Source organism: Lissotriton helveticus, chromosome 7, assembly GCF_964261635.1.
Source record: "Lissotriton helveticus chromosome 7, aLisHel1.1, whole genome shotgun sequence".
In the NCBI taxonomy this organism is placed as follows: Eukaryota; Metazoa; Chordata; class Amphibia; order Caudata; family Salamandridae; genus Lissotriton; species Lissotriton helveticus.
Genome location: NC_136068.1, coordinates 1254068996 through 1254096662, shown reverse-complemented (window position 1 = coordinate 1254096662; position 27667 = coordinate 1254068996). Strand labels below are relative to the sequence as shown.

The following is a 27667-nucleotide window of genomic DNA, read 5'->3' as shown; positions in this document are numbered from 1 at the left end:
AGTTCATACATAGCTGAAGCAGCAAAATCATTTCAAAGATCAAATGGCATGGTTATAATATCTCTCATCTTATTTACTTTACAGGAAAGAATTTTCCTCACACTTTCCAACTATGTTTTTACCGTGATCTTTTTGGCAGAGATGACTGTGAAGGTAATATCTTACGCTTATACAATCCATGTGCTACTAATTTACGTTTAGTGCTCATTGTTTTTATGCATCGATTTATTTTGGTACATTGATGGTGCTAACCCAAGCTTGAAATTATCTCAGGGTGCTCTCATTTCACTAGACTGTATTTATCTGCTGTGTGCTCTCCCAAACACCACAAGCGTCATTTCTCTCAAAACTACGGCCACCATTGTGATGCTCTCCACTTATTTTATACTCAGAGTGCACTCTTTTTATTGTCTGCATCACCAGGTTACCCTCCTACTATTGCATAGATCCATAGGTAGCTCTCCTACTACTCTGCACACCTAAAGAGATATCTCCTGCTACTGTCAACATCCATAGCGCACTGAGATTCCCGTATGCGTCAACAGAGTCCCAATATTCCTAGAGAGATCAACAAAGTGCCCCAATATTACTCTAGAGATCCACAGAGTGTTTTCCAATTACTGTTTATATTCACAGCCTGTTCCACTATTGCCAAACGCATCCACAAGGTGCTTCCCTATTAGAGTAAACATCCACAGGTTGTTCCGTTACTAACTTCCCCTACAGGATGCCCCACTGTTCTTGTGTACAGCCATAGGTTGTTCTTTGACTGTCTTCTCCTACAAGATCCTGAACTGGGCTGGTGTACAGCCACAGGTTGTTATGTTCCCCTACAAGATGCCCCACTGGTCTTGTGTACAGCTACAGGTTGCTCTGTTACTGTGTTCTGCTACAAGATGCCCCACTTGTCTTGTGTACAGTCACAAGTTGCTCTGTTACTGTATTCTCCTACAAGACGCTCCACTGGTCTTGTGTACATCCCAGTTGCTCTGATACTGTATTCTCCTACAAGATCTTGCACTGGTCTCGTCTACAGCTACTGGCTGCTCTGTTACAGTCTTCTCCTACAAGATGCCCCGCTGGTCTTGTGTACAACTACAAGTTGCTCTGTTACTGTCTTCTCCTACAAGATCCTTCACTGGTCTGGTGTGCAGACACAGGTTGCTCTGTTACTGTCTTCTACTACAAAATGCTCCACTGGTCTTGTGTACAACCACAGGTTGCTCTGTTACTGCATTCTCCTACAAGATCTTGCAATGGTCTTGTATAAAGCCACAGGTTGCTCTGTTACTGTCTTCTCCTACAAGATGCCCCGCTGGTCTTGTGTACAGCCACAGGTTGCTCTGTTACTGTCTTCCCCTACACGCTGCCCCACTCGTCTTGTGTACAGCCACAGGTTGCTCTGTTACTGTCTTCTACTACAAGATCTTGCTCTGGTCTGGTGTGCAGACACAGGTTGCTCTGTTACTGTCTTCTTCTACACAACGCTCCCCACTGGTCTTGTGTACAACCACAGGTTGCTCTGTTACTGTATTCTCCTACAAGATCTTGCAATGGTCTTGTCTACAGCCACAGGTTGCTCTGTTACTGTCTTCTCTTACAAGATTCCCCGCTGGTCTTGTGTACAGCCACAGGTTGCTCTGTTACTGTCTTCCCCTACAAGATGCCCCACTGGTCTTGTGTACAGCCATAGGTTGCTCTGTTACTTTCATCTCCTACAAGACGCTCCACTGGTCTTGTGTACAGCCCAGGTTGCTCTGTTATTGTCTTGTCCTACAAGATCCTGCACTGGTCTTGTGTACAGCCACATGTTGCTCTGTTTCTGTTGTCTCCTACAAGACGCTCCACTGGTCTTGCGTACATCCAGAGATTTCTCTGTTAATGTCTTCTCCTACAAGTTCCTGCACTGGTCTTGTGTACAGCTGCCGGTTGCATTGTTACTGTCTTCCCCTACAAGACACCACACAGGTCTTGTGTACAGCCACAGGTTGCTCTGTTACTGTCTTCTCCTATAAGATGCTCCACTGGTCTTGTGTACAGCCCAGGTTGCTCTGTTACTGTCTTCTCCTACAAGATCCTGCACCTGTCTTGTGTACAGCCACAGGTTGCTCTGTTACTGTTGTCTCCTACAAGACGCTCCACTGGTCTTGTGTACATCGACAGGTTGCTATGTTAATGTCTTCTCCTACAAGTTCCTGCACTGGTCTTGTGTACAGCCACAGGTTGCTTTGTTACTGTCTTCCCCTACCAGACGCCCCACTGGTCTTGTGTACAGCCAAAGGTTGCTCAGTTACTGTCTTCTCCTACAAGATCCTGCACTGGTCTTCTGTACAGCCACAGGTTGCTCTGTTACTGTCTTCTCCTACAACTTCCTGCACTGGTCTTGTGTACAGCCACAGGTTGCTCTGTTACTGTCTTCTCCTACAAGATCCTGCACTGGTCTTGTCTACAGCCACAGGTTGCTCTGTTACTGTCTTCTCCTACAAGAAGGTCCACTGGTCTTGTGTACAGCCACAGGTTGCTCTGTTACGCTCTTTCCCTACAAGACGCTCCACTGGTCTTGTGTACAGCCACAGGTTGTTCTGTTACTGTCTTCCCCTATAAGATGCTCCACTGGTCTTGTGTACAGCCACAGTTGCTCTGTTACTGTCTTCTCCTACAAGACGCTCCACTGGTCTTGTGTACAGCCACAGGTTGCTTTGTTACTGTCTTCTCCTACAAAATGCTCCACTGGTCTTGTGTACGGCCACAAGTGGCTCTGTTACTGTCTTCCCTTACAAGAGGCCCCACCCTCTGGTGTACAGCCACAGGTAGCTCTGTTACTGTCTTCTCCTATACGACGCTCCACTGGTTTTGTGTACAGCCACAAGTGGCTCTGTTACTGTCTTCTCCTACAAGACGCTCCACTGGTCTTGTGTACAGCTCAGGTTGCTCTGTTATTGTCTTCTTCTACAAGATCCTGTACTGTTCTTGTGTACAGTCACAGGTTGCTCTGTTACTGTCCTCTCCTACAAGACGCTCCACTGGTCTTGCGTACAGACAGAGATTGCTCTGTTAATGTCTTCTCCTACAAGCTCCTGCACTAGTCTTGGGTACAGCTACAGGTTGCATTGTTACTGTCTTCCCCTACAAGACGCCCCACTGGTCTTGTGTACAGCCACAGGTTGCTCTGTTACTGTCTTCTCCTATAAGACCCTCCACTGGTCTTGTGTACAGCCCAGGTTGCTCTGTTACTGTCTTCTCCTAAAAGATCCTGCACTGGTCTTGTGTACAGCCATAGGTTGCTCTGTTACTGTCTTCTCCTACAAGACGCTCCACTGGTCTGGTGTACAGCCACAGGTGGTTCTGTTACTGTCTTCTTCTACAAGATCCTGTACTGTTCTTGTGTAAAGCCACAGGTTGCTCTGTTACTGTTTTCTCCTACAAGACACTTCACTGATCTTGTGTACAGCCACAGGTTGCTCTGTTATTGTCTCCTCCCACAAGAGCCTGCACTGGTCTTGTGTTTAGCCACAGGCTGCTCTGTTACTGTCTTGCCCTACAAGCTGCCCCACTGGTCTTGTGTACAGACAAAGTTTGCTCTGTTACTGTCTTCTCCAACAAGATCCTGCACTGGTGTTGTGTACAGCCACAGGTTGCTCTGTTACTGTCTTCTCCTAGAAGACACTCCACTGGTCTTGTGTACAGCCACAGGTTGCTCTGTTACTGTCTTCTCCTAGAAGACACTCCACTGGTCTTGTGTAGAGCCACAGGTTGCTCTGTTACTGTCTTCTCCTACAAGACCCTCCACTCGTCTTGTGTACAGCCACAGGTTGCTCTATTACGGTCTTCCCCTGCAAGCAACCCCACTGGTCTTGTGGACAGCCAAAGTTTGCTCTGTTACGGTCTTCCCTTACAAGATGCCCCACTGGTCTTGTATACAGCCACAGGTTGCTCTGTTACTGTCTTCTCCTACAAGACGTTCCACTGGTCTTGTGTTCAGCTACAGGTTGCTTGCCTTTTAAAGTCTGCACCCATGTTGTTCTCTCTAAGTGTGGGTTAACAGCAACCTATTTATTTTCACCTTTATCATCCCTTACAGTAGATATGTAAACGTTTAGAGCGGTCTCTAGTGTTATTTCTTAGCATGAGAAATGTGACCAATCAAAGCCTTTCTCTAGAGAGTATTTAATGAAAGTGATTATTGCTTTGAAAAAGGGTAACTGTTCCATTTTCATCAAAAAGTCGTGACATATGTCTTTCATTTAATGCTACATGAGCTGTGTGGTAATTATCACACCCCACTGTGTTCGCTTGGCAGATTTCAGCAGATCAAAGCTGCTGAAATTTATTAGGGGAACGGTCCAGAAAAAAAAGGCAGCATGTGCAGCTCAGTGTGCAAAAACAATTCTATAGCTTAGGCCTACTTTTCTGTTGAAAACTTCAAAAAGGAGGCATTCAGCATATCAGATAAAAACCTCACCTTGGGATAATGGCAGCTTCTTTTGTGGCAAATATCCATCTTATTCCACACAACTTGGAATCAGGGTGAAAATGGGTTCTATAGGAGTTCAACACATAGTCTTTGTTAAAGATTGCTATGACTAAAGCAAGTCTTCAAGAAGTTTTGAGGCACCAGGTAATAAATATTACAACCTGTATATAACCTTTTTGTCTGGATAGACTGCATCAGTGTTCCACAAAGCCAAACCGTAGTGCCTGATGTAAATATGGACAGTAAAAGGTTATCCTTGGGAAAAAGGTTGGTATTCCGCACACCCACTCTGTTCCTGAACCCCATTTAGAGTGCTGTGAAGGTGGTGTTCAACACGGAAGAGCTATCATTGGCTTCACCATCAGGCAGATCATCAGGTAGTTGTGATATTGCAGGAAATCATGTCTTTCATGTAAAATTTGCTCTGAATCCTGTGGGGCCCACCTCCATAAATCAATCTAACAGCATCAACAGATAGAGAGGGCCTGCAATGCTGGTGCTAAAGGTGTCCTAGGGACTGATTAGGTGTCAGCGCTCAAATCTTTATCTTTACTAGTGTATTCTGCATCGAGGACAGGCCTCATGCTAACGACCTTTACCATTTGCATTTCAAAGAAAATCGCTTATCTTACACATTAACGATTCATTTTTAATATCATCCAAACAAACACCAATGCTAATAAAATCATAACCTGAAAAGTTATTTCATGAACATTCAACGTTGTCTTAGCTTTCAAGAAAACTGATTGTTTTTTGGTTTACCAAAAACAATTTGTGTTTGGATTTGGCTTTATAAAGTGATATGTATCACATGACTGCGTATTGTCATTTTAACTGAATTCAATAATCATGTATTTAGTATATCACAGAGATCTCAAGTTCTTGTGCACCAGGAGTACATTTTTGCCTTCACATTCTAGTAGTTGTAGTTCTGTATTTCCACATTCAAAGTTACAAGTACCAGAATTCATAGGAAAAACAGGAATGTTTTGTAGGAATAGAACTGAGTTCTCTGTACATACCTAGCCTAGGCCTGGGTTCGCGGAGTTTGCAGAGTTTTCTGCACTCCGCTCTCCACTGACCTTGCAGAGTACAGAAAACTATGCTCCACGTAGAGCAGCAGAGTTTTCCCCCCGCTTGTGCTCTACAACGGTAAGTCCGCGAGAGCGGGCTGCTGCTCGGATAAAATTTCTACCCGAGAGGCAGGAAAAGCAGGGAGAACGGGAGTTTACGCTGCCCTCCACCGCTTGGTTAACTCTGCAGAGTTTTTGTCACTTTGTGCAGTTCCGCAAACTCCACTAACTATGGCCAGGCCTAACCTAGACACTGAGCGAGAGGAATAGTTCTTGATTTCACAACTGAACTTTAGAATGATATTGCGCTACAACAGTGCACGCATTCTACATTTTTTAACACTACATATGTGAAAAAGAACCTTTTTATGTCTCGCCTACGCAGCGCATACGCGCTGCGTAGGAGACCTTTAGCCGTCGCTCTGCTCTTTTTGGAAGCACATACTTGTGCTTGTGGCGGCATCCAGCTTGCGGGAGCGAGCAGGAGCACGCCACAAGCTCGAGTGCAGTGCTTCCAAAAAGAGCACTCCCGGGCTTGTTAGGTGCGCGATTGCAGCAAAAGTAAAGAAATAGATGTTTTTTTCTATTTCTTCACTTTTGTAGCTATCGCGGGTGAATCGCGGCACCCGCGCTTTACTTTAACTATGTTAAAGGTAAAGATTGGGTGCTGCGTTTGCTGTTGCGGCACCCGCACTTTACCTGTGTTGTCAAGAGGCCTCGGAGATGCCCAGCTTCACATTCATGATCATAAGTCACATTGACAACATCCACCTAAAATTTCTACTTTTGAAGTGACGTCAGCTCCCACTGCTAGTAGCAGCATTACATCGGAAGTCTTTCTTACCTCGAAGATTGAGTCATTCAGCCTTCGTCTCCGACGTGAACTCTGTATGCTCAGGAGATTGTTTGTAATTCCAAAACTCCCTGATTGACCTCAGCAGTGACAGGCGACTGAGCTTTGTTCTTAGCATTTGTCAACCAGCTTGTGCCATTTAATTTGGTCCTGTGTTTGTTTTTGAGCAGCACATTTTGGCCTTTCTGTACTTGGATAGTAGCATAGTGAATAAGGTAAACTGGCAAGGGTATAGTAAAGTGAATACTCAGTGGCGATCTGTTTGCATTTCATCTTCCCTACCTCCACCCCAGTTCTTGCTTTACTCCCATCTCCCCAGTTTGTCTGCTTGTATCATTTTTGTGCTTTTGTTCGGCTGCGGGGTGTCCCTGGTGTAGAAAATAAAACACAAAATGGATAGCGTGAAGGAAGAAAAGATTAAAAGTAATGGTGTTACCAGTAAGTATTCGTTTCAGTAAATGTTGATATGATGGGGAGGAAAAATGTTGTTTCCAAATTCCAGACGTGTGACACATCCACAGACAGAAAGTTAATCAGAGGGAAGTTTAGGCAGAATGTTAATGTGCTGTTTATTACAAATCGCTGATTGTTCAATATCAGTGTGTTTGGTCTTTTAGTCCTGCACATCTGGAGATTTTTTTCCACACTCTGACCAAGCTGACGCAGAATATCTGACATTTCGGTTTTGTAAGAGATGTCATAGTGTCCCTCTCTCCACAGCTTACTGTCATGATTTGTTTTGTGTACACAGTGGGGGTGTAGAATGCATCGCACCAACCATGCATAATGTACATGTGATGTTCTTGCAATTGTCTATCCGAATCTAAGTCCTGCCACTGGTATTTTGTGCGTTGTATGTCTTGCCTGGCACCCATTTGTCTGACATTGCAGTTTCCACAATACAATGCAGGATATTTGCTTTATTCCAGAGCTCGCAATAGGCAATCAAGAGAGGATTAACTGTGCACTAATTTCGTTAAGGGAGTTTTCTTGTATACCACCCAGTGCCTGCTGGCAGTGTGTTAGAATATATAGAACGTGCACTTGGTCCTGTTGAAATGTATTGGTTTGAGGCCACAGATGCCTAATGTACAGTGCCAACTCTCACATTGCCTTATAGTGCCAGCTACTGCCCTCCAGTGTCACGTTCTCCCAGAGCCCATCACTACCAGCTACTCCTACTGTCGATGGGTGTTAGATTGTACCTCTGTTCCGCAGTGCACGCTGAGCCCACCATTGTGCGTTTTTCACAATGCCAACAATGTGAGCGTACCACCCTGCACACTGCTGTCTGCTCTTCACAACACTGTTCAACATTGTCAGTTTCTTACACTGCCACTAGCATGTTTAGTACTGATGTTTAGTGGCTAGAGGCACTACATTTTCAGTGGGTGTAGGGTGCATGCACAACAGTGGAGTATGTGGAAACCTTCAAACATGCTCTTGATCACCTTCTGATAGATGGTGCTTTCATTTGCAAACTGTCTACTATAGCGACTGGCAGGGGAGGGGGTCGGGGGGAGACAGTCTGCTAGAGAAAGCATGCGAATTACCAGACTTGAATTCTGAATGACTGTGCATCTGAGGGGGGCTGACGTTATTTAACCTATATCATCAATATATGTGTGTGAGCATCTTTGGTTTATACGAATGGTGAAGTGGATGAGAGGGGAAGGATTAATCCATGCCCTTAGTGGATAGTTAAAGTGACCTTTGCTTGTCTGGTTCTTTGAGTCAGAGATTAACAGTTCTTACCCGCGACTGGCTAACACCCATTTTAAGAACTGGACCCTGAAAAGATGGGCTTCACGCTCCGTGATCTGCTGGTCAACTGGCCCGCCTGCCGACAAGCTGCTCTGTCTGACCTGGCATCCAGGGTCCACAACCTCACTTGAATGAGAGTTTATTGGTCTCTCTTCACTAACTTTCGTTGAACGATTCAAGAGGGAGCGTCTAATTTTGGAAAGAAAATTAAATGTGCTGTGTTTTGCTATCACTTTGTAACTATAAACTGTCTGCACTGCTTACATTTATTTCACTGGTCTTGTACCTTGTGAAATGGGAATTTCAACATCACACTATCACGGGGACCCAGGATACCAGGGAAGTCTTACATACAGGGTAGGACACGCCTGCACATTGCTTCCAGAGATAATTTGATGTCTGGACAGGCAGCACATACTCCACGTCTCTTGGCCCCATGAAAACCATATTCACAAAATGTAAAATAGAATCCTTTCTTATGACTCGGCCACAAAGAAAAAGGTAACAAAATATTTCTCTGCTGAGGTGAACAAGTGATTCTTTAAAAAAGACTAACTGTAGTTATTTTCAGAAGAACTCTTATGCTTATTGCCACTAAAGCAGATGTTTGAGTACATCTTTCAAGAAATGGAGTCCTTGGTAAGTTGCTGAATTCATTTAATGCCCTTACAGTGCGATACAAGTGTCCACTGCCCGCTGTTGCTCCATTCCTGTTGGGTTGCTGCTAGTGTATGTGTACACAAGTAGCAGTTGTCCCTTTATTAGACTTGGGCGGCTTTAAAAAAAAAATGTCCACTTGGAAATACAAATGCAGGGATAGTGGCCTGGTATGCCTTTCACAGCCAATCACAGGGGGTCACAAATCTCAACATTCCAAATAATCATTAAGCAGGTCATTTGGCGATCCACTGCAAATGGAAAATTCGCAATTAAACTTATTTTTGTCCCAAAATGCTTCATATCAATGCAATTTACATTTGCTCCTAGCATACCTGTGACCAACATTTGGTCCTAGGTATAAATGGGGGCCTTCAAATCAACGTTGAAATAGGCCCCTTCTCATCTTCAGCTAGCACGGATGGCGTCAGCATTGCTTACTAACTTCGGATTGCCAGTTTATCCCATTTGTGTCTGCATGTGCTATTTAAACAAAGCTGGTTTTACATGGAAAGCCCCACCCATGTCCCCGGTATGCAGGGAGAAACCTTCCAGTATGCCAAGGACACTTGTAATGTTCGGAATGCAAATGTACCTCTTCACTTTGGCAGCACATTTCCAGTACCCCACCTGTGAGGCACGAGTGAGGAGCCCACCCTGCAGAGAAATCCAGCAACATGATTGTGATTGAGAGTGCCTACCCTTCACATAGGAGATGAAGGCAGTCATGATGGGTGACAAACACTAACTAAACATTCAGAGGAAGGTACTGCTGCTATCGGCAACCTTTCTCCAGATTCAAGCAGTAAAATCACTCATCCTTTCAAGGTTTTACTACTATAACAGTTTCGTAAACGTCAGACCGAGAAACTACAAAGATTGTCAAATAAGGCAACAACAATTGGTTTATCCTTTATAAAAAAAACACACCTGTGTATCCCCTGTTCTAAAACCAGTTTACTGGCTTCAGAGGAAGTGTGGAATAGACTTCATAGTCTATTTGTACACAAAGTGTACAGGAGGAAGGCCAATCATCAATACTTATTAAAACAAGCATTGGCATAGCCAATAGGTCTTGCCTTTGAGACCTTACACGTGTTTAGCCATGTATCACATTATCCTGGGAGCTGTGCCACCAGGGATTGAATAGCTATACAGTTACTACACACTGGGTCATACAGTCTGATTCAGGAATATATACTTGCCTCTGCTGCGTGTTTCTTTCTGGGTGGCATTATGATAACGAACACTGGGAAGCATCGTGTGAGGTCAGTGGCAATGGGCACAAGAAGCCAATCTACACAACAGGCACATCTCTTTTCCTGTGTGATCTTTGAATATCAAATGGCTCATGCAACAGAAAGTTACTGTCAATGAGGGAAGGATGCCGAATCCTGAGGAAAAGGAGGGGTGGTACACTGACTGAGGATATGCCTAGGGGAAGGTGGCTCACTAGTCAATCAAAGGTCAGATCAACATATCTCTTGTAATCTTGTATTGTTTACAAGAAGGGTAACATTAGGGGCCCGATTCCAATCTAGGTCGGAAAGCTCTCCGACCGAGCCGGATCTGGAGTGTTCTCTGACTGAGCCGGACCCCTGGAGTCCGAGAGAGCGAGTACGATGCGGAAGCATGCTGCCAGACTCAATTCGGTCGGACTCCCATAGAAGTCAATGGAAGCCGGTCGTACGATTCGTACTTGGGCTTCCATTGACTGAATGGGGACCTGTCGCACAAGGGCGCCCCCTACAGTGGGTACGCGTTGGTGCCATTTGCACCTTACATGCCCCCTTCCCCTATGTCTGAGTCGTAAGGCTGCGGGTGATGGGGGTCCGACAAAGGCAGCTTTCTGGACGTTTTACGAGCCGGAAACTTCAGCTCAATCCAGCTGTCCGATGCGTGCATCGTACTGGCTCGGTCAGGAGTCGTTTCCATTGCACGGCACAGTTTGTTTACAGACGAGACGTACAGAGCAGTTCGGACCCGATTCGGTCGGTGAATTTCGCGTTGCTCGCATCGTACTCGCTCGCTCGCACAGCTGTACGAGTCTGGCAGAGAACACACGTACGACTCGTACTTTTTCTGCCCGGATCGCGTTTGGAGCCCCTCCCAGTGAGATCGGAATCGATCCCTAAAGAGGAACATAAAAAGGAAAGCTAGATATGATGTGCTGGAAAAAAATACATGCGCACAACCTGATGTCCTAACGTCCCACTTTGTGCCTGTAGTTTCTTTTAATCAGAGAATGGGAGGGAAGAAGCTGGAGGGGATTACCCCATCCACATGGATTTCTCAAAACAATCTAGAAAAAACTCGCACACATGATAGAAATGGAAAAAGACAGGGAAGACCTGCGCCTGAATAGACCACAGATAAGTATTGCAGGTTGTATTTTCAATTTTATTTAAAATACGAAGAGCCTCAAAAAGTCTTGACTCCGACGCTGGGCTTCTAATAAGGTGCGATTGGGAATTATAAAAGCCTGGCCAAAGGTGGCAGCTAACTTACTGTGTCATTACTGACTGAAACCAATTACTGGGCAAGGGCCTTGGAGAGGGCGCCTAAACCACAAACGGTCGAAGGGATTTCACTTCGTGCCATATGAGTCAGGGCACAGAGAAAGAGAGGCCATGGGTCGATATTGTGGAAGGGACAAGGGCTGTCCCACAGTGACACCACAATCTCACAAGAAGATGCCGTGCTTTCGGCAAGAGTAATGTGATGTCAATGGCTGGCAGCTCTCAAGGCCCTGTCACCTTCATCTCCCACCCCCTCTGAAAAGGTTTAGGGGCAAACCAACCACCGGTCAACGATAGGTATCTAAAATGGATGCCTAGGCTCAGCTTGTATGTCTTCACATACCAGAGTTTTGCTTGGGAACTTTTAAATGAGAACATAGAAGAGAGAGAGTGAGAGAGAGAGTGAGACAGAGAGAGAGAAAATTTGTAGGAGGGAGCAAAAAAGAGGGAGGAGGAGGAGAGAGTGGGGACATAGAAAGTAACAATGAATATTTGGGTGGTTATGAGGAGTCTCTTGCACCAACATAAGACATCACTGGATATATATATATATATATATATATATATATATATATATATATATATATATATATATATATATATATATATATATATATATATATATATATATATATATATATATATATATATATATATATATATAAATAAATATATATATATATATTTTTTTTTTCCTTTTTTTTTTCAGGAAACACTACTGTCCTAACACAGCAGTGGACTACTGCATACAAACACCCCCTTCCGAAAGTGAAAAAATAAAATGTGGTCTCTTTTTAAAGCATAGCACATACATGAGATTTCAAATTTAAAAGCCACCATTTTCCAACTGGGTCATTCAATGGGCTGAACAACTAAATCTAAGAGTATGTTTCCATCTCACCTCAGAATATGGTGAAGAAGAGCTTGTTGGTAAAGAAAAAAAAACACATGCCCCCTTTTTATATCAATTCTGGCCATACTTTATGCTTGCTGAATCTAATCAATGTGTGAATACATCAAAAGACATGCTTTGGACACCGATTTAAGTTTTAGATTTTCTGATACCTGCTTCTGAAAGTAGCCCCTGCTGACAATTGTGGTATCCAAAGAGCAAAGTTGTGTGCCAAAATAGAAAAGGAAAAAAATAAAATAATGAACCAACAGACATAATTGGAAGCCAAATACATCCATTAATGACATGGAAGATCTTACTGGTAACAAGTGGGGCAATGTTTTCACAATATTAGGAGGGTAACCTAATTTCCTAGGAAAATGAGGTTGCCCTCCTAATGTTGTAAAAACATTGACCAAGGATTGAGCTTTGTGGGCAGTCAAAACTCCAGGTGTGGGCATAAGAGAGCTATAAGATTTGGATATTTGATCAGTGCCATCCAGAAACACCACTGCTGGCTGGAAATTGGTAAAGCGTGGGGCATTCAAGCAAAATAAACATGAATCATCTTCAGTTTCTCACACATTGCACAAAAAATGGACAGTTAAAAGAAATGGTATAACGATGAGGCATAGAATCCTATACCCTTTTAAAGAACTGTCAATAATGTTGTGATCATGGGTCTCAGTTGGTCCGCTGAGAATGAAAATGCCATAATTTTTCACTCTCTCTGCCTGGGTTTGTGATTTTGAAACTCGCAGATAGTGCTTGAGATCTGATCGTCACTCTCCCCCTCCCCACAGCCTTATAATGTAAAAAGTGTATATATATCTTGTAGGCTGGGGGCACATCAAAGTCCGGTTCAGAAAGCACATATGAATCTGGTAAAGGCCAAGTGCTGCAGATTAATTTGAAGTGCAGGAAGAGAAATTAAATCACACACTCGTCTTGGGTGAGAAACAGCCCCACTGTCAAGAACTAAGAAAGAGGCTACTGTCCCTTTAAACTGCCCATGCTCCCACTCTAGAGCTATTATTAACTTACTGCTACTAAGCTAATCCTTTCGCCTAAGAACACAGGTGTGATAACTCCAGGGCAAGGCCAAAGAAATGTAAGTCTTGGAAGGAAGCTCTGAGCCCCCGCGCTGGAGGTGCTTCGCAGCCCCCCCGGTTCCATGAGAGGAGTGAGGGTAGAAGGGAAGCCCCCTTTTCTCCAGAACACTTGTTCTATCATGAGCCCATCCTCAGGCAGCTGCCTCCTCATCAGATGGAACCTTAAAGAGATGGCAAACCTGGCTCTGGTTACTTTCTGTCAGCTGAACCCTGTGAGCCTCAATGGGGCGCTTTGATAGCGAGAGCTTCAAATGAAGCATGCATCTAGAGACAGGGGCTCTATGGAGTCTGGGATTGTAAAGAGGGGTGGGGTTATGTGAAGTCCTTGAATCATTCAGTACGTGTGACACAGAAAGGAGAAAGGCAAACTTCACGAGCAGAGACTTCACGGTTACCGTAACATGCTGGCCACTTATCAAAAACATTATTTTTCAAAAAACATAAATGTACCAATGAGCAGCTCACACAAGATTATGCCAACTTCAGACAGATGACAGACAAAGTTGCAGCACAGCCTAAATAAATAAAAAAGGTGTGCGCCTAAACTAAACATATGGCTGATAGTGAAAGGATCCATGTAGCAGGGGCAGTGTCAGGGTGGGAACAAAACAGCCAAAAAAAGATTCACCAATGACACCAAAGGAATTTTGAAAGGCATTGTAAACAACCAATAGAGACTGAATACAGCATGTCTCGTAGATAGCACATGCATGGTGCCTTGGCTTGACCTAAAAAAGGGCACCACACTAAGTGCCATCCAAGACTCAGCTAAACCTTCTAATAGGACCAACAAATATTCAAAATAATACACATGGAGGATGGTCACTGTATGCACTTTACTCAATGTAGTGGGGCATGTTAGATAAATTATGTATGTCACAGACTAGACATTTCCTATTCAGGAAGACTTGTGACTGTAGACACTCATTCAGCTGGTTCGTCTAAGCATCAGGACTTCACCACACTCTAGCAATAGGATGGGACCTTCTACGGTGCTCTCACTTTATAGCAGATGCACCATTCTCATTTTGCAAACTAATTTGGGAAGCCTCTCTGGCCAACATAAGGTCAGTGATCGCTCCACTGTAAGCAAATTGCTCTCACGACCTTGAGCATACAACAGGGTATCAAAGAATACTGTGCCAAGACAGGGTCCCGCATATCAGCAAGTACATAACCTATACACATCGCCATACTCCTACCACCGCAAACTGGTAAAATAGAGAATGCTCAAGTAGGTACAATTCACAAAACACCTAAATAATTAATACATTATTTAAATTAATTCTGTTTATCACCTTGGCGGAAGTGGGACTAATCTGGCCGTTTCCAGTTATCTGCCTAAATGTAATTAGCAATTGCAATTCAGGTATAACAAAAACACAGAAGAAGTCTGGCAGGTGCACACATACATGCGCTGACTCTTCATTATCTGGTATCAGGTCTCCTGTTGGAGAGCTACATGCATGCCTCCATACCGTGGTTTCATGCTGCTTTATGCATTGATGGTTTCTGACCATTACTGCTGCAACCCTTACCCACTACTGCATGCATCTTCAGTGTGGTCACCCAATTTTATTTATTGACCTTTAATAATACACTATAAACAGTGACACATGCTTACAAGCACCATGCAAACAGAGGAAGACGAAAAAATGTAGTTTGTGGGGGCAGCTACAACCCAGGAGAAGGAACCATGAGAACCCTGAAGATGAGAGTGAATGGTCATGGTACTGTGGGTGCAGGGTTCATTGAGTGTGACTAGATGGAACAACGGGGCTTCAGCTACATTTAGGTTTAAAGTATTTTATTCAGCACGACACATAAAGACAGACAGATGATACAAAAGACATAGCAGGGCGCAGTGCCAGAGTTCAAAAGCGGCAGCAAGAAGTAACACCCTGTGAAGTCCGATCACTCAGTAGCATAGTACAAATGTCGCCTCAATGTGCCATGACATTTCCAACAAAACCCCCCCCTCCCAACTGCCCCCCCAACTCCCAACCACCCCCACCCCCCCCCCCCACCCCTCGTCCAGTGCACAGTTCCTAAATCGTGACACACATCAATGCCTCAGTATCAACGACGACCAGTCCATAGGGAGATCATGAAACAGAGCCCTCCGGAATCGGGAGCCTGAGAAGGCGGAGATACTTGGGACAGGTGAGCTCCCGAAATTCAGTAAGCAACAGGGAGTGAAAGGGCTGCCAGAGTTCTCTAAACTGACCCACATCCCCCGCCACTGTAAGAGACATTTTCTCCATACCCAACACGTGCCACAATCTGTGAAGCCAGCCAGTGATAGACGGGATCGTGGCCGTGTGCCAGTGTATTAAAATGTTCTGGACTGCGGAACCCAGGGCTATCGCAATCTGTCTGCCCCTGCGAGATCGAAGGGGGTACATTAGATCGTTCGGAAGCCCCAACAGAGTGTAGGCAGGGAAGCGGGGCAATTCAATTTCGAAGCTAGAATCAATTTCATCCAGCACTTCCCTCCAGTAAGGCTCCAGAAGCGGGCAGTCCCAAAGTATGTGAGTGAGAGTACCTCGGAGCCCACATCCTCTCCAGCATGCATCATCCTTACTGCGATCAAACTCTCGCACTCGTTCAGGCGTGTAATACCAGTAGGTAGAAACTTTCGTTAGTGTATCCGTGAGCCCCATGTGATAAGCGGAATGCCTCGCTCTGTATGATATGTGTTCCCATTCTTTATGGCTTAGTGTCCTCCCCAACTCCCGTTCCCATCGCTCCCTCCCGGGGTGATAAAGGTGTGTCGCTGGTGGCTGCAGTAGTTTATACAAATCAGAGATCAGTTTGGAGTCCGAAGTCCGCGTCATGAGCCAATGTTCATAGGGGAGAAAAGGCCGGTCGGCCGCTCCTCTCACCTGCGGCTGAAGAGCCCAGTGGCGAGCCTGCAGATAATGAAGTCGCTCCGTCTCCGGAAGCGAAAACTCCTGACGGAGTTGGAGGAAGGGGTGAACCCCTTCCGTGCCATATAGATGACATAAGGCCCTACATCCCGCCTGACGCCATTCCGTAAAAGCCCCCTTTTCCATCCCCGGGGTAAAGTCCGGGTTGTCCACCAGCGGGGTGAGTGGAGACGGAAACGTGGTAAGACCGCGCAGAACGCCACTAGCGTCCCATACCCGCAGAGGCACTCTCGTGACAAAGGAGGCGTAGAGGTTTTTAGGCCGGTGTGGGCGACGCAGGAAAGGGATCTCCTACAAGGGCCTCCCCGCTACCGACTGATCCTGAAAAAGCCAATGCTTATCAGAATCCCATTTACTCCACTCTACAAGGTAGCGCAATTGAGCAGCTTGAAAGTATTTGCGGAAGTCAGGGATACCCAACCCACCAGCCTCTGGGGCCAGCAACGAGAGGGCTCAACGCATCCTAGGCTTCTTACCCTGCCAGACAAACCGAGATACGTCCGCCTGGAGCTGCGAGATCCATCCCACCGGTGGCTGGAGCGGCAGAGCCCGAAAAAGGTATAGTACCTGAGGCAACACCGTCATCTTGACAGCAGCTATCCTGCCAAGCCAGGAAAGAATGCCTCGGTTCCACCGGCTCAACTCCTCCCTAATCTTAGCACCTAGAATCCGGTAGTTTGCTGAGACCATGGCCGGCAAGGTTGGGGCAATCTGGATCCCCAGATACGGCACCGCTCCCGAGGACCAGAGCATAGGGAACCGTTGCTGCAGATACAACCTAGTGTCCGGTTCGAGGGAGACATCCAGCGCCACCGATTTTCCCATGTTCATCTTGAACCCGGACACGATGCCAAAAGAGGCCAGTTCCTCCATACTCGCAGGCAGGGCCACGCGAGGCCGGTCAATGGTCAAAATAACATCGTCAGCGTAGAGGCTAATAGCGTGGTCAAAGCCCCCCATTCGTATGCCAGTCACCATTGGGTTATCCCGCATCCGCTGGGCTAATGGCTCCATGTACAGCGCGAAAAGCAGAGGCGAGAGCGGGCAGCCCTGCCTGGTGCCCCGTTCAATGCTAAAGGAGGCTGAGGCACACCCATTGACCCGGACCACCGCTGACGGGCGATTGTAGCAATTGAGAATCATGGAGCGGAATTTCTCTCCGATACCTGCTTTGAGCAGCACCCGTTCCAAGTAAGGCCAGTGGACGCGGTCAAATGCCTTCTCCGCATCCACTGCTAACAGCATCCGCTCCCCAGGAAGCCGAGATGCTTTCTCCAGCAAATGTACTACACGTTTCGTATTGTCCACCGTTTGTCGTCCGGGGACAAAACCCGCTTGATCGGGATCGACCAGTCCGGGTAGGTGGAGTGCCAGTCTAGCTGCTAGAATCCCTGTATATAACTTCAGGTCAATATCCAAAAGGGAGATCGGCCTATACGATCCGCACTTTGTCGGATCCTTACCGGGCTTAGGGATTACCGAGATGGTGGCTCGGAGCAGATCAGGTGGAATGGCCCCATGTTCCGCAAAGGAGTTGAACAGACGTGTCAGGACGGGAGCCAGCGTAGTGCAGAACGTTTTGTAAAATAGTGCAATGTAGCCGTCCGGCCCTGGTGCCTTACCATGCTTGAGCCTGGCAATAGCGGAGATCACCTCCTCAACCCGGATATCTCTGTCTAAGTGGGCCGCCTGTACCGGCTCTAGGGAGGGCAAGGCAACCGAGCCCAAATATGCATCCAGGGCCTCCTCACTCGGGGGAGTCCCTGAATAAAGATCTTCATAAAACCCGCGGAAGACAGCCGCAATCTGCGCGTCATCAGTCTCCAGTCGCCCCGATGGGTCAGTGATGCCTTTGACAAGCTGAGATTGCCTCGCCGCTCGGAGCCTATTTGCCAATAACCGGCCACACCGGTCCCCACCGGTGTAAAAGGTGTGCCGCAGCCGTAACGCTGCATACTCGGCCCGGTCGAAATCCAGGGCTGTCAGAAGCTTTCGGGCCTCCTTGAGCTGCCGCCAAATTCGGGGAGCCCCCGTCCTGCGGTGGATCTGTTCCAGCTCTCTCACCCGATCTGTAAGTTCCTCCCGTTTGGCCTGCCGCGCCCTATTCTCCGCCGATGAGATCGCAATGAATTCCCCTCTGACAACCGCCTTCAAGGCCGCCCACTGCGTAGCCCGACTGGTGTCAGTGTTGTCATTATGAGACTGAAATTCTTTAATCACCGTCTCAATGCGAGCCACTACCTCCTTCCTGTGCAACAGCGTGTCACGAAGGCGCCATGTCCGAGGGCGAGGGGCCGTCGGAGGCATATCAAGCAGAACCTCAACCGGAGCATGGTCCGAAAGGGAGATCACCCCCATCTCCGCTCCCGAGACCAGCGTCTTTACTGGGGATGTAACCAAAAGGTAGTCCAACCGTGCATACGTCTTGTGCGCGTGGGAGAAATATGAATAATCCCTATCATTCGGGTGTAGCTGTCTCCATAAGTCAAGGAGGTCCACCTCCGCGAGCTGGGCTCTGCGGTCCGCAGAGAGTTCCCCGACCTGGGGGGAGCGCTGCGCCGACCTATCTAGTGCGGAGTCAAAGACAATATTAAAGTCCCCCCCGAGTATGATATGCCTATCTTGCGTAGCAGAGACCTCTTCGATCGCAGCCTGCAGAAAGCGGTCCTGCCGCTCATTGGGACCGTATAAGGACCCGATTGTAAACGGAAGACCCCCTATCCCAAACCGATAAGCCAGCAGTCGACCCTTTTGTTCAGTGAATTTGTGAAGAATTTCCCCTTTGAAGTGGCGCGCCACCAGAATCGCCACCCCGGCCGTTTTAGTGGTGCAAGAGGAAAAAAATTGTGTAGGAAACTTGTGGGACTTGAGTCTGTGTGTGTCCTGTGAAAGCAAGTGCGTCTCCTGTAAGAGACAAATGTCTGCCTGTGTGTTCTCTAAGAGCGAGAGGACTGCCCGCCTCTTGACAGGATTATTCAAACCCCGAACATTCAGGGTCACCACCTTACATGTGGTGGGAGGCATGGACAACAGCGGAGCAAAAAGCAGCAAGGTCCCCCGTCAGCCAAAGTGGGAGGACAAAGGCCAAGCACGGCACAGGGCGCCGTAGAGCATAAAGCAACACACAGGGGCATGAGAAGCAGTCCGCGCCATGCAAACCAGTGAGCACACCATCCTGCCACCTACCCACCGCCCTCGAAATGCATCGCACCAAATGCCCCCCGCCCCTCCAAGTCACACAGAAGCCACGAGGACAAGCCAAGCCATAGGCGCTGTAGCTCAGAGGAAGCAACCCAAAAAGTACGGACACTGCCAGAGCAACCAGAAACCTCAGGGTGCACTGGACGACCCCCCTTCCCCATTGCCAACTCCCGGATCCCCCCCTCCTTCCCCAACCCCCCCAACTCCCCTGAACCCCCTCAACTGAACCCCGGTCTCCCCACCCATCCTCCTTCATCCTGTCCCCTCCCACAACTGAGACCAGATCAACAACTTCAAACACCCCTCCCTCCTCCCCCCAAAAAAACTGTAGATCCATTGTCCCAGTCCGGTCCTTATCGGACAAGCCTGCGGAAAGTCAGAAAAAGTGGACGTCCAGCCACCTCGCACCCCTCCGCTCCCCCCACCCCTCCCAGAACCCTCAAACCTGCAGCTCCATCATATCGATGTCGATCTCCCCCCGGAGTTCACTTAAGCTGTGAGCGCCACCTCCGATGCATTGGCAGTTCCATGTTCGTCCTGCACTGCAAGGCCCGACTCTGCCCGGGCCGTGGGAGAACCCGGCTCCGTCATGGGAGCAGTCGATCGTCGGCCGGGGATTGTCTGCCATCCGTCCCTGGTGATACGGCTCCTGTGCGGCGTGTGAGCTCTGTCCTCAGTGGCAGTAATCCCCAACACACCACACGTATCCTGAAGCGAACGCAGCTGGTGCAAGGTCCCATTCCACCTAAAGATGAGCCGGAAGGGATGTCCCCAGGAATACTGAATGCCATGCTCCCTGAGAAAGTCGGTCGCAATTTTAAAAGCTTTGCGCTTCTGCAGAGTGGACGCCGCCAGGTCCTGATAGAGCGCTACCCGGTGGCCTCTGAACTCCAGGGATGGTCTCCTCCGAGCTTTCCTCAGGATTCGTTCCTTCAAGGGGTAGTCCGGCAAGAAAGCCAAGATGTCGGGCGGAGGCGCAGAGGTCCGGCGTTGCAGGCCCACCCTGTGTGCTCTGTCAATTCGGATAGTGAAATCAGCCGGTTCCCCCAGCACCTCTCTGAACAGCTCGCCGAGGTAGGCCGCCACATCCTCCCTCTCTTCTCGGGACGGAATGCCCCGAACGCGGATGTTGTTTCTCCTGGAGCGATTTTCGAGGTCCTCCGTGTGCGATTGCAGGTCAAGGTGCTGTTCCCGGAGTTGGATGACCTCCTGCTGCAATTGCGTGAATTCCTCGGTCCTGGCACGGCCTGCGTCTTCCACCGTGGATACTCTGTCCCCCAAACCGTCCACTTCCCTCCGTATCTCTCGGACCTCACCTGCGACCTCCTGTTTGAGCGTCTGAAAGTCGTCCCTCAATGAGCTGAAGAGGGACTCCAGGAAGGACCTCGTGACCGGGGGTTCTCCTCCATTCGCTCCCTGGGCGGTACTCGGGTGGGGTGGGGATGGCTGACCTCGGTCTTGTCTCGCAGCGTTCCGGTGCAACATCTCCGGCAACGTGCGATCTCCCTTCCGATTCCCTTTGTTATTCGACATGCTAGCCACCGCAACGTCCCTCTTGGAAGCTCTGCAATTCACCCTGGAAGCAACGTAGGAGCCGGGCTGATGATCTGCCACTCCGTCCCCAAATGGCCTATGGGGCCGGGATGCCCCACTGATCAGCGATCTGCTGGCCACTGTCCAGTCCCCTAGCTCCACTCCGTCTGGCAGCGCACCCTCCTCACACGCCACAAGCCCCGCGGCCTCGGGCTCGGCGTCACCAGTGCCAATGTGGGATCTCCCTCCAGGCTGGGTCTCAACGGGCCTTCGGGGACCACGTGGGGGCTGCGACAACGCCCAGTCTATCTCCACCTTGTCCCACAGTCAGACCCAAGATGCCACCAAGGGGGTCCGGTCCAGTGCCAGGCCGGTGGTCAGGTGCAGTGGAAGCCCGAGACCCGATAGCCCTGCCCCCAGGCCCCCGCGGTTCCAGGGGATGTCGATTGTAACTCTCCTCCCCAGGGGCCCTCCGTCGCCGGACTCACCGCAGGGTCTCCGTCGGTCAGGGGATCCGCTCCAAGCCCCACAGTCTCGACCGGCAGGCCGGCAGCACACTGCTACGCGGCGCCCTCGAGGCCCGGGGCACAGGCCAAAGCCCCGACCTCGCGTAGCAGGGGGCCCCCCGAGACCGGCTCCTCCTTTCCGGCACCTCCGCTCCAGCTGATCCACGCTCCGGGAGGGCGCCGCTGGGCTAGGCAGGACCATCCAGGCCCGGCCGGTAAAACCCACAGTCCGTCACCGCTCGCCTAGAGTCCGCTAGGGTAGGCGAGGCCCAGGACTCAGGCCCGAGCCCCGGCCCTGCGTGAAGACCGATGCCGGCCCGACGTCGGACTCTCTGCGGCCCCGGATCAGGCAACCCCGGTGCCGACCCCCACAGCAACGAGGAGCGCAGCGGTCCGGGATAGGCGGGCAATGCAGGAACGCAGCTGCTATCACCAGGGCCGGGCGGGGTCCGCCTCTCCGCCGGGCCGTGTGCTGGGCCCCACTCGGTCTCCACAGCGGTGCCGCCTCCGGAGTCCGTCCCACGTTCCGGGGTCCGCCAGCAAACGTTTGATTGCTCCTCCGTGGCACCACTCCCCTGCACCCTGAATCGCGGTGTCCCGGGGGGAGAATCCGTGCCTTCAGAGCAGGATCAGGGTTCAGGGACGGCGGAGCTCACGGTGAGTGCGACCACTCAGTCCGCCATCTTGGCCACGCCCCCCCTTCAGCTACATTTAAAAAACCATTGGAGTAGTGCTTGCACCTTAGAGCTACAACAGACAAGCCATTATTAGGTATTTGTGGCCAACAGCAGTCAAAGTGGATAGTGAATACTGAGAACTGCATTCCTACATTTTTATTTTCATTATACAGAGCAGTTACAAGACTTTTAAAAAAAAAAATGATCTACTAAAAGGTTAATCTTCTTCTTGACCAGCCCAAGGCTGAAGGAGAAAGACACAGAACCTCATCTATTGTGATCCATGGGAAGACAACAGCTGAAGAAGGACTAAGGAACCCATGCATGGCTGGATGAACTATTTCCAATGGTGCAACGTTCTGTAAAAAAACATTTTAAGGTGTTAAATAGAGAAATTAGTCAGGCTTCCAGATATATGACTGCAGTTTTAAACTTCCTCACTTTTATATAGGCATTATGTCAATAAAAATACACACAAAATAATTCAATTTACCAGGTGAAAGCAGCTGTTTTAAATTGTGGCTATATATACTTCCCACAGATATAACTGTATTATGCAGGTCCCAGATTATAATAGCTATGTCAAATCTCACTGGGTTGATTCAGTGCAGACATTCAGGTAGAGTTCACTCACAGTGCTCCCCAGGAAGGAAACCTGTGTGTAGAGTCTGCCTCAAGAATTCTCTTCTGGCAATTTAGCGGGAAGCAGCCATGGACTTGCTCTCACACACTGTCCTCTGGCAGTCTGAGGGCCTGATTATGAGTTTGGTGGACTTACCGCTATACTGCCATGGTTGTAGTCCCACAAAGTCCACCGAAACGGCGGTCTCCCATTAGTATTAAGATGTCACCGCTGGCCCAGCTTCGGTGTTTTTGGCGGCGGGGAATATGTTTTCATATGTGCTTATGTGCTGATGCCGGTGTGTATATTTTGACTGCAAAAGTGTTAAATGTACAGATATGCATGACACATGAAAAATACCTACTACGAGTACTTTCCCATTGGTGGAGTATGTAATATATGTGCCCCATCCAGTCAATGGGTAAATAGTGCAAAATGGATTTACCTGGATTTCAGTGCCAACAGTGTCACTTTCTATGGGGTCAAGATACTGCTGTAAAGAGCTACCCTGGAGGAAAGGATTCACATGGGAGACTGAAGGGAGGAAAAGGAGATGGGTGATTATGCACACCAATTCCTTTGATTTCACAGACTCAAAGCAAACTGTCTTCCCGCCAGGTCAGCTCGACGGAAAGCCAGATCATAATTACGACAGGAGTGAACTTGTCTTTACCGCCCTGTGACAGCTGCTTTTCCCCTACCACCGTCGCGGCAGCCTGCGAATGGCTGGGTGCATCAGCGGGACTCTGGCGATCTTTCTTTCAACAGACTGCCAAAATCGTAATTCAGTGGGTGGACCGCCAACTGTGCAGCAGGGAATCCAACGCCTCTTCGACAGTGGTTCCCAATAATGCAATGCAATTATTATTTAGGTAGTTACATTGCACTGTCCCCTACAGTGAGGGAAAGTTCATCTGTACATTCCTCACTGCATGGGATGTGGAATACTTGTGCTGAAGTACATTCTACCTGCTTTCTTGAGTTTTTTAGGCACATGCACTGTCTTGAAAAAAGACCTGCTGCATGTACTTTCGGAGCTTCAGCCCGACCATTTGTTTGCCATTTGCTGGCTCCATTGTCGCTCTTCCATTCTTTCTCTCCATTTGTCCTTGGCATGCATTTGTCATGCCTCTTCCACTGTTCACTCCTCCCTGGGAGCATGGACCAAGTACACAATCCCTCTGCTATCCCTCATTGTATTACCAATGTAAGAACTTATTTCTTCTTTGTTTACCAGCCCTACTCAGGAGTGCTGGTGCTTTCATTAAGTTCCGAGCACCGTTTATTTATTTTTAAATTATTCCGTCTCACTTTTAATTTGCTGAGTCCATTTTTGACTGCGCATGGGGAAGGGTGGGGACAAAGGGTCATGGAGGTGGTCTGATTTCGCAATGGGAGTGTGTCACACAATTACAACTTTGTGCTGGCAGCATAAGTGTGTTGTTTCAGCGTGCACCGTGTGGCTACGCTACCATGAAGTCCTGTAGGGTGCAATTTTCTGCTGCTAGTTGATTTGCTTCTCTACATTATTTGCTATTCTTTACGACAAGCAGTGACTGTGAGGTAATGCGGGAGCTGATAATATCAACAGTGAATGTGCTTCGTTATCTGAAAACAGTATTACATATGCAGTGCAATGCAGTATCTGGCCGGCTGCAACTGCAGTGAAGGCTTTATTATTATTAGGAGATGTTTGCTCACTGCTGCCACTGTGTGGTGCAAATGGTGAATCCAATTACTATAGATTAAAAAAAGAAAAGAATTGTTCCCATCCTTGCCCACACATTACAGCCAAGATCACAGTTCCTGTACTTTGTTTTACATTTCAAGTTCTTTTGGCAGTGACCACACTGAAACATCGGCCAACTCGGTGACTGACAGGCACGTTCATGGTGATCTTGTTCTATATGTAGATGTGCTCCAATTTGTGAAGTTCTTTGTGAGTAAGAGAAAGGGGCAGATTTACTAGATTCTTGCAGAACGCATGCGACAGCTGCAAATTCTGCGCTGTATGAGAAGGAGTGAGCAGGAGAGTGCCATATTTGCAGAAATATGGCACTCTCCTCCCCTCTCCCTAGTGCCGTTAGTGAAATATGCGGCGGTGCACCACGAACAAACCCTAGCACCATAGTGCAAGGGTGTCTCCGTGAATCTAGCATAGGTTTTGTACTAGAAGGGAATGCTTCCAGTACAAAATACAATGCTTAGACTAACTTGAAACCTTTTCCCACTTTGTATGTGTGCTGTACAGTGCAGCACACATAAAAAGTTGAAAAAGAAAGGAAATTAGTAAAAAAAGATTTTCTGTCAATTTACGTCACTTTTGTGACACAAACAGGATGCTAAAAACTAGTGCATATATATCCCACAGTGTTCTAAATTAATTATGGAACTTAACCCGGATACAATTAAGGTTTTATTGATGCCAGTTTAGAAGGTTCAAATGCTTTCAGGTGCAATACCAACCTAGATGCTTTGTGTTAGATACATTGCATCCAGCCTTAGTGTGCGCATCATCAGGGTGCTCCCCCCTTAATACGTACATACCAGGTCATTCTGCAATTACTGGATGCATCTTCAGTGTTATTTTCAACTATCATCAAAACTATGCTTATTCTATACAGTCTCTGATTTTTTTCCTAGTGGTATATGCAACCCCAACCTTATCTTCAGTTAGTGCATGCAACCTCTTGGTGCCCTCCACTTATTGCTGATGCTGCTTGCTAGGTGCTGGCTGCTTCTTTATGATGCTTTTCATTATTTCTGATGTCCTCAATATGCTTTGGTGCTACTTTTGCATTTCAGATCTAGTCCTTTGCACTGTACAGATATGTAGTAGATAAACCATACCCACTCAAGACAAATAGTGGGATGTTGTAGCTTAAATCACTAAATTATCAAGTATTTTTGAGCAGCAAAAGTGGCACTATTTGTCCATTATTACATGACATCGCTCTTTAGGGTCATTAACATGCGGGCTACGGAATCTCTTTAGCAGGTTATATTTAGGCATAAGATGAGTGAGCAGCAGGATGTTATTGTTAGTTTTATTTGAAAGTAATGAGGTGATAACTGATAACTTGCTTCAACTGATTTTGTGGCTTGGCAGGTGGTGGCTCTAGGATTGTGTCTTGGTGAAAAGTCTTATCTGAAGAGCAGCTGGAACCTGTTGGACGGGATGCTGGTCCTCATTTCTGTTATTGATATTTTGGTGTCAATGGTTTCTGACAGTGGCACTAAAATCCTGGGCATGTTAAGGGTTTTGCGTCTGCTACGTACTCTCCGACCTTTAAGGTACGTGAAATATTTTCTGTACAAATTATCCTTTTTTTTTAGTGACACAATGACCACATTTGCTTGGATAATTTCTTCCTTTACGTTTCTCAATTGGCATTCTTTATTATCCTCTTTGGGAAATGGCCTCAAATCATTCGTTCATAGTGTCAGTAAATATACTAAGAGAAAGGGGTAGGTCAGCTTGTAGGTACCATGGATGACATGTTTGGATACTGCCTGATCAGAAACAAAATCACTGTCGACTTACAGCATTTGTGACCGGACAAAAAGTCACACAAATTAAAATGTAGGATTTTCATAGAAAAAATACATGGTATTCTGGTTTTAAAGTTGTCAAAATGTAGCTACTAGACAAAAGGCCAGATGTTTCATTATTGTGGTCGCAATTTGTGACCAGTATTAAATGTTGTGAACCAACCTATGCATTAATAGGTTGGTTGGTAAAATGTTAAATCGAAGTAGGTCACTATCCTACCTCCAAAATTAATAGTCATTACGTAGGTTGCAAATTGTAACTGAGTCTGATTGGATACAATAAAGGGATGGTGGCCTGAAAGGGTCAGTAGGCCACCATGTTTGTGATTGCATTTAAATGAAGCTTCTTTTTTTAAGCAGCACAATTTCCAACGGGGACCTCTTCCCTTTTCCCGAATGAGTTACCATCCCAACTTTCTAATGGTTTGCTACCTGAATTACACTTGCAAACCAATTATATATTAGGTACCAAATTGCAATTTGGAAGAAAACGCCCTTAACACTCCCCTTCCAAATTGCGGTTCCAAACCCATTTACCGATCTGGGAAAAATATTCTGAGTCACTAAATTGGTTAACTATGTATTAGAAAAAGGGTTTTTAGCACTCAGAACCCCTCTAATTTACCATGCTAAACCCCTTCATACATCTGGCCCTCACTTCTCAAAAACAAAAAGAAGGAACTATGTTGCTAAAATATTTCGAATCTAAAAGTTCCTAAGAATTGTCCGGGGATCAGGAAGTCTAATTTTCCCAAACATATCAGTTGTTTAGGCTGTTGCTGCAAAGAGAGTGGATTGGTTTTAGGACTAGAAATTCTAGGAGCAAAGCAGCTTAAATCATTGTTAAAGTGAGACTGTGAGTCTTTTGCAAAAAGTGACAGGATGGCGTTATGGTTTGGCCAAATACAGTTTCTGCAAAACTGGTGCTATGTGAAACATTTTCCAGATCTTGGTATTAGTTAGGGGTGGAATGGAATATTTCGCCCATCCCTAGATTAGTCAAGCTCTGGTAATTTGGACTGTCCAATCTCTATACACCCGTAATATTCATGCACAGTTGCAGGCATCTCGTCTTGGCAGGAGCTGCTAACAAGCATTACTGTGTAAATCGAGAAGCATTCCAGCTTCTAATGTGCAGCCTGAGGATTCGCCTTGGTCTTTCTAGTAGTAGTGGCAGGGCCATGTTTACGCTCTCCTAGCTATGAAGTGTAATTTTGTAATTTTATGAGCTATCAATAAATGTTTTATTTTAACTGGTGGCTATTCTCAGGAATAGGGAATGGTAAGCAGCGGTGCCTCCTC

At 47.2% G+C, this 27667-nt stretch overlaps 1 protein-coding gene across 1 annotated transcript in view; it reads left to right on the top strand.

The window, feature by feature from the left end:
• Positions 1-27667, top strand: part of CACNA1G (calcium voltage-gated channel subunit alpha1 G) — a 1349169-nt gene that overhangs the window by 1019734 nt on the left and 301768 nt on the right. The window contains exons 20-21 of the mRNA XM_078654430.1: positions 85-153; positions 25923-26107. Coding sequence (XP_078510556.1) covers positions 85-153; positions 25923-26107 — 254 coding nt within the window. The remainder of the gene's footprint in view (positions 1-84; positions 154-25922; positions 26108-27667) is intronic.